Genomic DNA, 12,898 nt, shown 5'->3' on the forward strand with positions numbered 1-12,898 from the left:
ATTTCTTCTTCTGCAAAAAAAAAAAAAATTCTGAGGACAGAAACTTATGATAAATAGGGTTTATCTTTCTGCATAATGTAGCCCACTCTTTCTGTTCAGGCTTCCTTTTCCTTAAAATATGGTTTTTTTTTTTTTCTATTTTCTTTCTAGTTGAGGCATAGTTGATTTATAATATCATATAAATCTCAGGTGTACAACATAGGGGTTCACAATTTCTAAAGGTTACATTGCATTTATAGTTATAATCAAACATTGGCTATATTCCCTATGCTATACAATATATCCTTGTAACTCAATTATTTTATATATAGTAGTTTGTGCCTCCTAGCCCCTGCCCTACTGTGCTCCTTTCCACTTTCCCCTCCCCACTGGTAATCACTAATTTGCTCTCTAGATCTGTGAGTCTGTTTCTACTTTGTTATATTCACTATGTTGCTTTATTTTTTAGATTTCCCATGTAAGTGATATCATACACTTTTGTCTCTGTCCGACTTATTTCACTTAGCAGAATACCTTGCAAGTCCATCCATGTTGTTGTGAATGGAAACATTTTATTCGTTTTTAATGGCTGAGTGTTTAATTGGGCTTACCTGGTGGCTCAGCAGTAAAGAATCTGCCTGCAATGCAGGAGACTCAGGTTCGATCCCTGGGTCAGGAAAATCCTCTAGAGAAGGAGATGGCAAGCCACTCCAGTAGTCTTGCTTGGGAAATCCCATGGATAGAAGGGCCTGGCAGGCTACAGTCCATGGGTTCACAAAAGAGTCAGACATGACTTAGCGACTACACAACAGCAACATTCCATCGGGTATAACACCACATCTTCTTTATCTATTTATCTGTTGATGGGCACTTAGTTTGTCTCCATATCTTGGCTATTGTAAACAATGCTGCTATGAACATTGGGGTGCATGTGTCTTTTTTAATTAATACTTTCATTTCCCCCCCACCCCACCCCTAGTAAATACAGAGGAGTAGGATTGCTGGATCATACAGTAGTTCCATTTTTTTGAAGAAATCACCCATACTGGTTTCCAATGCAGCACCAATTTACATTCCCACCAACAGTGCACGAAGCTTCCTTTTTCTAAGGGATCTGTTTGCAGGGGGCCCTTCAGTGAGGTGTGGCTGCATGCTCTCCAGCAGTGATATTTTCAGCTGCCAGTCTGCTTTCTGGCTCCATCTGCTGCCATGGCACACAGAAACAGAAGCTCTCTCTTCACTGCCGCTCCCTGAGCAGCTTCTCAGCTGGAATTAGTCACAGGGTGAAGGACCAGGCAAACATTCCTCCTTCTCCCGAGAGTCGCCAAGGGCCCTGGGGCCAGCCCCAAGGGTTTGAGTCGACACTGGATGGGGCAGGCTGGGAGGATGATGACTTAGGCTTGAGTCACCGTTCCCCGGGGGCAGGAGGCTCTGCCAGTTAGAGGAACAGGCTGTGTCTAACATGAGCACGTTTATTCCTGTTCATTTTCAAGTTTTATGCTTGGGTCCAACAGGTCCATTGTGCGAGAACTGGATGCAGGAGGTTTTTAATGTTTTTTCTTTGGCTGTGCTGGGTCTAAGTTTCGGCATGTGGCATCCTTAGCTGCAGCTCATGGGATCTGGTTCCTGGCCCAGGGATCAAACCCATGTCTCTCGCATCTCCTGCACTGGTGGCAAATTCTTTATCCTTAGGAAAATTACTTAACCTCAATTTCCTTGTTTCTACACATTGACAAGGCGATCACTTCACACGATTTTTAATGAGGATTAAATGACCTAATATCTGCAAAGACAGAAGAGTGCCTGGGCCAGAGCCATAATATGGCTTTTGTTAAATAATAATAATATATACATGTATATATATGGGAGATATATATACATATGCATATATATACACATATATACCTATATATACATATATATGGGATATATGTGTGTGTGTGTGTGTATATATATATGGCTTCCTAGGTGGTGTTAGTGTTAAAGAATCTGCCTGCCAATTCAGGAGGCCTAAGAAACCTGGGTTGGGTCCATCTGTCAGGAAGATCCCCTGGAAATGGCAACCCACTCCATTATTCTCACCTGGGAATTCCCATGGACAGAAGAGCCGGGGGAGAGAGGTAAATTAATGTCACCAACACCCTCATGGCTGTGTGCTGGGGCCAAGGGTCCTAGCTGTCAGATCTTTTGGCTCCATCTTCCCACTATTGTAATGTGGTTATGGGATGCAAGTGTCAAACAAGAGCTTTCTAACACTAAGAGCTAGTAACATGTAATGATTCCCGACCGTCAAAAATGGCCAAGCAAGGGACTTCCTGGGTGGGCCAATGGTTAAGACTCCACGGCAGGGGGTATGGCTTCAATCCCTGGTCAGGGAACTAAAATCCCATCTGCCTTGCAGTGTGGTCAATAAATAAATCAAAATAATCTCTCTTTGCTTCAGTTAAAAAGAAAAAAAAATGGCCAAGCAAATAAATGCTTGATAACTATCAAGTGACTTATTGAAAAGACAATTTATTTATGCCTGTGGAGAGTGGAAATCGTTCATCTGTGAAGGCGTCTTTGAGCTTTGAGATTCTGAGTTTCTGTACTTTGGAGTAGAGTCTACACTTTAGTTATATTAAGTGATTTTTCTCCTGTCCTTTTCACTTCCTTTTACATTCCATCCCCTTCTTCCACTCATGCAGATGTTCTGGGAACACACCACCCGTTTTTGTTTGTTTGTTTTGGCCATGGGAATCTTAGTTTCCTAACCAGGGATTGAACCTGTGTCTTCTGTCAGTGAAAGCGCAGAGTCCTAAGCACTGGACTGCCAGGGAATTTCTGGGAAACACACCCTTTAAAAAGAAGGGTGTGGTGAAAAAAAAAAAAAAAGAGAAGGCTGTGGTGGCTGGCAGTTTGGCAGTCGGAATATTAAAAAAAGACCATACTGTTTGCTCTGGTGGTTCGCTCTATTTCTGGACTAGATTTACTACGGGGATTATGTTACCCTCTTCGGAGGAAAACCTGGAAAGATTAGAAGAGGAAGCAATCACATCACCTCCTCTCCCCTCGTCTCCAATTTCTTGGCACGAGGCAAAAACCCAACCCATGATTTAGGGCTGGGATTGATTTAAGATTAATATTCTGCTCTTCCACGAGAATGGGGGACTTGATATAGAAAGCAAGCTGCCTTTTTGAAAATAAGTTATATTGTGTCTTCCAAAAAGCTCGTTCGGGATTTTTGGACCACCCCAATATTTCTTACACACTGGAGTTTATGAACAGAGACCTATTTTAAGCTTGAAAGATAGTAGTGTGCCGAGTCCCAATCCAGGTTGCAACTCTGACTTTTTGGTCCTCTGCTGTCTCCGTGTGGACGTAAATGGAAATAACAAGATATCCCTTACAGCTGGCATGTGGAATCGGACTTGGGAGAAAACTCCCTTAAAAACTGGAAACGTTAGCTGCTCAGTCGTGTCCAAGTCCTTGCGATCCCATGGACTGTAGCCCGTCAGGCCCCTCTGTCCACAGAATCTTCCAGGCAAGAAGACTGGAGTGGGTTGCCATGTCCTTCTCCAGGGGATCTTCCAGACCCAGGGATCGAACCCTGGTCTCCTGCATTGCAGGAGGATTTTTTACTGTCCGAGCCACCAGGGATGATCCCCCTTAAAAACCGCTGGAGGCATTAGGGCTGGTGGGGGCCCATGACCCTTAGGAGGGAGCCAGGGACTGCCCTCAGGAAGAGAGCTGCAGACTCAGACAAGCCAGTGATTCAAGAGGCTCGCGTCGTTTTCACCATTTTTATTTTTCCTGCAGACGCTTGGATCCAGTAAGCGAGTGATCAGTGACAGACTCGCAGTCATGCACCTCTGCCGTTTTTGGGCCATGACCAGCACCCACGGGCATGGTGCCAAACCTCCCACACCTCTTCCTGCCGTGTTTGGAGTAACAAGTCTGTAGGCTTCTCTCTTAGCTTTTCTCACCATCTCATCACCGTCTGTCTCTCTGCTCCTGGCCCCACACAACTCGACATCATCACAGCCGTGCCTGCCGCCTCCCTGACTCTCCCCGCAGGGGCACAGGGCAGAGCGGATCCGTATTAGAGAGGGAGGGGAACACTTGAGCACAAAGAGGGGAAGGGGCCTTGAATCTCTGGGGCCACCCTGCCTAGAATCCAGGACCCTAGCTGCCTTCCTCCCTGGCCAGCTCCCTGCTAGGTGACTGTCACCCTGCCCAGCTAACCCCTCCCCATCCCCTCGCAGTAGACAGCAGCTGTGGTCTGGGGCCATGTCCCAGCCCTCTAAGGAGAGAATGGGTTCGTTCGGTCTCCCCACCACCTGTCCCCTGGGCCTCCGCTGTCCAGCTCGGATCCAGGGACCCACAGGCCTGGCCTGACCTCCCTCCCCCACCCCTCATGCCTCCAGCCCCTGCCGCAGCCTGCGGTCCAAGGCCAGGAGCTGCCTCAGGAAGCCCCGGTTGGGGATGATGCCTCGGTGGTCCTTGACTTTCTTGATGGCCTCCACAAGGGTGAGGCGGTGGTACAGCATGAGGTAGGCCAGCACCAGGGTGGCCGAGCGGCTCACTCCCACGGCGCAGTGCACCAGGATCCTCCCTGTGAACACAGACAGACGGAGAGAGGTGGCTGGGGGACCGTGCGCTGGGCTGGAGGAGGCTGGGGGCAGGTGAGGAGGAAGACAGGTAAGCAGAGATGCTCGGAGGCACAGATGGGGAGATGGTAAGAATCTGAATCCCAACAAACAGGGGCACACAGACGGGAAGACACAGAAAACCTGCAGCAGTTCAGCATCCATAAACCCAAAATGGGCTTGAAGAGGGACGTGCTTGGTGGTCCAGCAGCTAAGACTCCAAGCTCCCAATGCACGGGGCCCCGATTCAAGACCTGATCAGGGAACTAGATCCTGCATGCCACAGTTAAGACCCAGAACAGCCAAATAAATAAATAAATATTTAAAACATAACTAACATAGAGTGTAAAAAAAAAGAGCTTGAAGGGAAAGACTCAAGATTAATGCAAAACTGAGCTTTGTACCAAGTAGAGTTTCTGCTTGAAGCTCGCTGAGTGCATTCATGGAAAATCCTTTGTGTCTAACCTGGCCCTTCCTCAGGTTCCCATCCATTCTGGGGGGAGGGGGTGTGTGTGGGTGATCAGTATATATTTTTTTCCTATTTAAAAAAATCTTCTTATTTTTTTGCTGCGATGTACAGCATGTGGGAATCTTAGTTCTCCAACTGAGGATTGAACCCACACCCCTGCATTCGAAGAGTAAAGTCTCAGGCCACTGGGGAAGTCCCAATACATCTTACATTTTTAAAATAAAATCCTCTTTACTTTAAAAAATAAAATATTTTTATATCTTAAATATATATATATTTTTTCTGATCACTAAAGCAAAACAGGCAAAGCAAGAATCGTTAGAAAGTCTAGAAATATGTAAAGAAGGCAACAATTAAAAAATATATCTCCCATAATCTTCCCGCCCAGGGGCAATTTGCCACTCTCCCAACATTTGGGATTATTTCCTTCTTTTTACGGACTGCATTAAAAAGATGGTTGAGAGAAGACTTTTCTTTCCTGAGCATCTTATTACATCATTCAACTCTCTTTCTTTTTCCACATCCAGAGCCCTGGGCTTTGCTCTAACTCAGTGTCCATGGGTCCACCCCTCCACCTCGCTCCCCTCCCTTCCTACCTCCTGGCTGGCTCAGCGCCCGGTGGATGAAGTCAGCGGCTGCCTGGAAGTGGACGCTCATGTCGAAGGCTGGCGAGTCGTGGGCCTCGACACCCAGGTAGCGGATGCCCAGCCCCTCGTAGGCTTCGGGCGTCCCTCGCCACCGGCTGTGAGAGGCGTTGAGGACGTGCGTGATGCCCAGGCGACGCAGCTCCCGGTGGTTGTTGGCTATTTCCCTGCATTGAGGAGCAGAGGTTAGAGGGGGTGAGGCTAGACGGTGGGACCAGACACCCCGGTCAGTACTCTGATCACCGCCAGGCCAACATCACTGGCTCCAGGCCTTCCCTTCACTTCCTGAGGACCTGAGATGTGCAATGACTCTGAGTCTTGTCCTGGAGCAAACCTGGGGAGTCCTGGAGAGATTTTTGGCCTGGGGGAGAGAAGACGGAGAGACAGGCAAACCACAGCCCTGATAACATATTGAAAGATGCTCGGAGGCCACAGGATTTTATTAATACTTGATCCGTGAGAAAGATCAACAGGGTTTGTACTTCATGGAAGGAAGTACCTGCCAACGGTGGAATCTAGCTGGAGAAAGATTGGGGCGTCTCAGGAGAGAGGGGTTTTCTTCACACCAAGGCTTTCAGGTACAGAGAGATCAGTGGATGGGTCTGGACGTGGCAGGGAGGATCTGGACACCGGACGGCTTGTTGGAGCAGCTCACATTTAACCTGGTAACCTTGAATTGCTATGGTTTTCACCACTCCCCCATTACTTTATTTTTATTTTTGTAAAACTTTTTCTTTTTTTTTTCTGGCTGTCCCATGAGGCCTGCAGGATCTTAGTTCCTCGACCAGGGATCGAACCTGTGCACACTGAAGTGGAAGCAGGGAGTCCTAAACACTGGACAGGAAGTCCCTTTCCCGTTTAGACTCTCTCTGATGCCCAGAATCTTCTTGTGTTTTGCCAGTTACTCCAAGCCCATGGTTACCTTGTGGATGTCACCTGCAAGGGTTTCTGTGGTTCACAGCCCTCAGCTCATGCCAACAAGGTCATATCGAATGCCCTGTCTAGTGCCAACTCCTGGAGCAGAAAACACCCTGAACTTGAACCTCTTAAGTCCTGGGCTCTGCTACTTATGACCTGTGGGACCTTGGGCCAGTCCCAGCTTCTCTGAGCTTCCAATTCCTCCTATGTAACCTGGGGATAGTGGTACCTACCTCACAAGGCTATTGTGAAGATTAATAGAGAAAAAGCCTGTGAAAACTCCTTGTAGGCTCTAAAGCTCTCGGAAAAGACCTGTAGGGCCTCCTTTCTCTTTGACTCCCATCTCTCTGTCGCCCCCATCTGGCAGAGCCTCTGCATACACTGTGGCTTGGCTTGGTCCACCCCTCCCCTTTTTGTTATATGCGCTTAGTCGCTTTAGTCCAACTCTTTGTGACCCTGTGGACTGTAACCCACCAGGCTCCTCTGTCCATGGGCTTCTCCAGGCAAGAATACTGAAGTGGGCTGCCATGCCCTCCTCCAGGGGATCTTCCCGACCCAGGGATCGAACCCATGTCTCTTACACGTTCTGCATCGCCAGGCAGGTTCTTTACCATTAATGCCACCTGGGGCACCCCTCGCCTTACCATCCACTTTTCCTGGCCCCTGTGATAGCTTTTTTTCAGGGCACAAAGATGGAAGGTCAGATAAGTCATCTATGATGTCCAGCCCACAGCACGGGCATATGAAAATGCTAATGCATTGTGCTAAATGAATGACACGATTACTTGAACAGAGCCTCTCTGTCCAGAATTGGGTCTATCAGTAATCCTGTCCCACCTAAGAGACGTGGGTTCGATTCTTGGGCTGGGAAGATCCCCTGGAGGAGGGCATAGCAACCCACTCCAGCATTCTTGCCTGGAGAATCCCATGGACAGAGGAGCCTTGTGAGCTATACAGTTCATGGGGTCGCAAAGAGTCCAACTCGACTGAAGTGACTTAGCACGTAGGTAATCCTGTCCGCTCTCCCCAACCCTCCAGCCTCCACTCTACCCAGGTACCCCCTCGTTTCCACCCTCAATGTGGAACCAACAGCACAACTCCACGCCTCTCTGCCACCCTTCTCCTTTCTTCTTGCACACACGCGCGCGCACACACACACACACAGCCGCGGCCCCAGTCTGCCCCGGTACCTACTGGTCTCCGAGGTAGAGGCCTGGCCAGACCTCGTCGGCATGGTTACAGGCGGTCTTGCCGGTGTAGAGCAGCCTCTCCAACTCGAAGACATTGAGGAAGGGGTGCTGGACGGCGGGCGGATCCTCCAGGGCGCCTCTCACGCGGACCGGAGACCTCGAGCCGCTCCGGGAGAAGCGGGCCATGAATGTCACCGAAGCCCAGAGCCAGTTGCCGGGACACATCTTAGAGGTGGCAGGAGGCCTGGCAGCCCCCGGGGTGCGCGAGGTGAGTTGGGGCGGGTGTCCAGGTGGCAGCTGCCGGCAGAGGCGGGGGTGTGAGTGACGCCTGAGCGGGTCGGGGCGCCGGGGTCCCTTCCCGCCCCCGGGGAGAAGGTTCTGGGGGAGGACGGTGAAGTCTGGCGGGCGCTCTGGACGGTCGTCTCCTGTGAGTGGCAGCAGCTCCTGTCGCCCTGCTCTTTGGCTCCGCCAGGCAAGGAGGTGGGAGCGTCACATGTTCTTGTTTACGGGCCGAGGCAGCGGCCCAGCTGCTGGGCGTCTGCTCCACCACCCCGCCCCCACTCCGCACACACAGTCAACACACACACACACACGCACACAATTTGGCATCTGGGTGGCAGGGCCCAGTGCTGGAAGCCTTGCCAGCCCCCGTCTGGGTCTCATCTGCCTGGGGCTGCAAGCAGACAGGCTGGGGAGCTGGGAGGGGGGTTTGGGGGGAGGTTCTGGATCCATCCAGAAGGAGTTGGTCTGAAGCCAGCAGCAGCTGGGGCCGTGACACAGCCCTGCCGGCCTCAAGGGTGGGGTGGTAGTGGAGATGGGCTACTTTAACCCCTTCCTGCCCTCCTGCCGCCTCAGCCCTCAGCCTGCTCTGAGAACTCCAGCTGGGGGCATGGGGCGCGTGGGGAAGAGTAGTAAAGAGGAAGCTGAAGTTTTTGAAAAACACTCGCTGAAGACCCAGGTTCATGGAAAGAAGCGCCAGTTATCTGTCCGCCACAGGCAAAGCAGCCTCCCTTGGTCAACATGACAGGTATCGCTGATTAAACCTCATCTCTCTGGGTCCAGGCAGGGCTGGAGTACTGTGTGTGTGTGTGTGTGTGTGTGGGTGTGTGGGTGGAAGAGGCAGAGGGTGAGGGGCTGGAGGAGGGAGGAAAGGGAAGAAATGGGGGCTCCTGCCTGGCCCAGGGGCTCAGAGTGTGGAATTAGCACCTGTGTTGCTGGTGAAATCAAGTGACCCTATTTAGCACACCGGGGTCCTCAGTGAAGGGCCCGAGAAGATGTGCCTGACTCTGTGAACAGTGGGACCATGCACTGAGCTGTGGAGCTCGGAAGGGCCAGCCTTTGAAACTTGCCCTGGGAGCTGCAGGCAGGGGGGATTGTAGCAACAGCCCCCTACTCCAGTGCCTCTTATCTCTTCTTCCAACCCCTCCTCCTCTCGCATGGTGATCCTGGCCCTCAGCAAAGGTGGGGCGCTCTGAAGAATTCCCCTCCCACTCCTTTTCCTGTCTTCTGCCCCAGGGACTCAAGGCAAGCTCCCCCGTGAGAGGCCATCTTCGCCTGCCCCCCCCACCCCTCCCCCACAGTCTCAACAGGGGCCCAGTTTTCCCCAATCTCCCTGTCCCCCCAGGGCCAGGAGAGCTCCAGCACTCACAAGGCATAAGAAGCAGGGGTCTTAGGATCAAGACTGGCGAGGGGAGGCTGGATCTTAGGCTGTTGAGGGGTTGTTTAGGAAGAGAGAGTTTTTTTCCCCCAATGGCTGATCGGAAGGAGTGTAGACAGAGAACACCATAGCAGTCACGGCCACCTCCATCAGCGCTATCACCATCATGCCCATCATTCCCACCGCCACTATCACTGCCATCACCCCCAGGATCGACATGTTCATCATCAGCATCACCATTATCATCATCGACTTTCGCTCCGCAGGCCTAAAGACCTCACCACTTGGCTCCCAAACAACCTTTTCTGGGGACAGAATGCTGCTGCCTGTGTGATGCTGAATGGTGGAAAGGAAGCGGGAAGCCGCCCAGGTGTAGCTGGAGCTCCGTGGCACTCGCTTTCTCCCCATTCCGTCCCTGGACACGCTCCAACCCCATCCGCCAGCTTCTGGGGCCCCGGTCCGCGGCCCCCTCCCCCCCCCCCCCCCCCCCACGCTGTGGTTGGTAACAGGTTCATGGCTGTCGCCCAGCCCTCGCCAACCGAGACAGCCAGGCGCGGAGGGAGGGGGCCCCGGCAGGGCCCCGCCGGCGGGCTCCCAGGCCCCTTTTAAGCGCCCGCGTCCCCCGCCCGGCGCCCCCCAGCCCCGATCCCCGGCGCCTAGCCCACCCGCCGCGGCCCCGCTACCTCGGGAGGCGGCGCGGGTCTCAGTCCCGGAGGCGGATCGCAGGCGCAGGCAGCCCCACGGCCATGACTCCGCCGCCGCCTCGGTCTGGCTTGGCAGACCGGTTGACGGATTAGCATCTATTTTTAAGCCATGACACGCACGTCGAAGCGGGGCTGGTGTCGGTGTGCGCGTGTGTCGGCGACACGCAGGGACCCGGTCTCGCACCCGGGGGCCCGAGCGGACAGGCGGCGTGCGCCACGCAGCCCGCACCCCCTGCGGCCCCGCCTCGCGGGCATGCTCGTGTGTATGTGTATTTTCGGAGCTGCGCCAATGACAGGCACTCTGCCTAAAGCTGACATTATGTAAGGCGTCCCAGACGGTGTCTTGAGCACACACGCTCCTCCCCAGGCAGCATTAATTACACAGACTCCAGGACGATGCCCACTCACTTGTACATGTCTCCTGCGCCAGAACACTATGGCATAAATAACTCTTGTCCCCAACCCTGATTCATATTTACTAAGCATGGTGTACCCTGTGTTTCACAGATCTTAACTCATTTTATCTTCATCACAGTCTCTGAGAGAGGAGAGGATATTGTTATTGTACCCATTTTAGGGAGGAGGAGAAGGAGGCATCCAGAGGCTAAGTAATTTGCCCAGGGCACTCCCTGGGCATGCCAGAGCTGAAGGTTCCAGCCTGGTTGCCTGCCTGGGAAGTTCAAGTCCTTGAGGGCTTTCTGGACAGGTGGCAGCACCTTCATCCACCTGCTCTCCCCACACCCCCAACACACACACAGTGGAGAAGGTACAGTGGATATTTTCTTTGAAAAGGTATTTATCTGGCTGCTCCGGGTCTTAGTTGTGGGCTGTAGGATCTAGTTCCTGGACCAGGATGGAACCCAGACCCTCTGCATTGGGAATGTGAAGTCTTAACTACTGAACCACCAGTTCAGCACCATGGCTTTTTATCAGGAAGCCATTTTCACCAGCTCAGCTCCTTGTGAATTTCCTTTTCCTCTGTTCCTGAAGAAATTCACATGTTGCTTTCTGGTGATACTTAGCTTCACTTGCTTTTCTACCCTAAGTACCTTGTTGGCTCCCCTTATTGTAAACACTTCGAAGGCAAGGACTGTGTTGTGGTCCCCAGCACCTGGCTCACTGTGTGATGGGGGTGGGGTGGGGGCAGTAATGAATGTTATCAGGTGATGCTTTAAAAAGACTCAGACTCCAGGCGAGCTGCCTGGTGGGAGGAAGCCAGGAAGAAGACAAGGTCAGGCTGGACCTGGCTGGAGATGAGTAGATGGTATACCTACTGTAGCTGAAACCAGGATGGACTCCATTCCTGGAGGGAGAGTAGATCAGGCTTTGAAATCTGAGTCAAAGAAAGTGACACAGTCCCCAGGTCAGCTCCATCATGGGATGCCGGTAATTCCCCTTCTACGCAGTCTTTCCTGCTCTAGAGAAGCAAAAGCAATTCCTCTTCCTTTTCCTTGTGCCTTCTTTGTATGGAAGTTTACATGAAGAAGTGAAATCTTCATCACTGCAAACAAAAACTCTCCTGGGAAATTGGGATTTGTCAATTCAGGACAAGTTTGGTAAAGAATGGTCACAGGGGACTTCCCTGGTGGTCCAGTTGTTAAGATTCCTCATGTCCAATGCAGGGGGTACGGGTTCAATCACTCAGGTGGGGAATTAAGATCCCATATGCCACATGGTGCTGCCAAAAAGTAAACATTAAAAAGAAGAAATGGTTCTGAATCAAACTGTTAAAGAGCATATGTCATACACTAACCTCATTAGAAGTGACAGAGACTTTAGGGTTGGTAGGTTGAGAAGATGTTGAAGATGATAAACTTCATCTCAGTCTTTAGTTGAGATCTAAATCTTTCAACCCTGCATTGCACTTTTCTCAGAAAGCTGGGAAAATATGCTTTAAAGCATACTATAGACAATTTGGCCAGATGTAAGCATAGAAATTGTCCATAGATCAAGATCTTCATGAGGACGGGGTCAACCTACAACTCAAATGGCTTCATACTTTTCTTGGTAACTTCTTAGAAGGTTTATTATGTTTCCAGGTGACACCCAGCTGAACTAAAGATGGAGAGGGGGGGAGAATGGAAGAAAGAGTTAGTAAGAAGGTAATGGAGAGGATTCAACAGGTAATGAGTGGAAGGAAAGAAAATAAGCATGTATCAATAACTTATTATCATCAATTCCTTGGATTCCCACATTTATGAACTCATTTAACCCCACTTCCCTTTGAGGTGGGTGTTATTATCTTCATAGAACACATGAGAAGACTGATACTTGGCCAGATTAGTTAACTCACCCACAGCTAATTAGTGCCAGAACAGGGGTTCAATCCCAGGACTATCTGATTCCAAAATTTTATATTTCGAGATTGAAGTGTCACTTCTTCTACAAAGCCTTTCTTGATCTACTTTTATTTGTTCTTTTCCTTCTTTGTGCTCATAATGACTTCTAGCAAAGGACATATGGGCTAGTAACTTCATGATTTGCTACATTTATTTAAATGTCTGTTCCCATTATTAGAAGTTATGAATGGATTCACCACACTGGGATGAAAAGAACAGAGATGATAAAGCAGATAGAAATATATTTCCAAGTGGTTTCTAAAGAAATACTTCTTCTAAAAAAATAGTTACATAGAAAGAGGGAGAAAGAGTTCAGTATGAGCAAAGAGGAGGAAAAACAGGCAAGACTAGGAAATACATGTTAAATGGT

The 12,898-nt window shown here is 50.5% G+C and overlaps 1 protein-coding gene across 1 annotated transcript; it reads right to left on the reverse strand.

The window, feature by feature from the left end:
* Positions 1 to 3,747: 3,747 nt before the first annotated feature.
* Positions 3,748 to 10,418, reverse strand: DUSP26 (dual specificity phosphatase 26). The gene is made up of 4 exons (XM_052661245.1): positions 10,169 to 10,418; positions 7,833 to 8,125; positions 5,673 to 5,887; positions 3,748 to 4,573 (listed from the first exon to the last, which is right to left on the reverse strand). Exons 1-4 carry the CDS (start codon positions 10,283 to 10,285, stop codon positions 4,374 to 4,376), a joined length of 825 nt encoding a protein of 274 aa, XP_052517205.1. The 5' UTR covers positions 10,286 to 10,418; the 3' UTR covers positions 3,748 to 4,373.
* Positions 10,419 to 12,898: the final 2,480 nt, after the last annotated feature.

This window comes from Budorcas taxicolor, chromosome 24 (genome assembly GCF_023091745.1).
Source record: "Budorcas taxicolor isolate Tak-1 chromosome 24, Takin1.1, whole genome shotgun sequence".
Lineage (NCBI taxonomy): Eukaryota > Metazoa > Chordata > Mammalia > Artiodactyla > Bovidae > Budorcas > Budorcas taxicolor.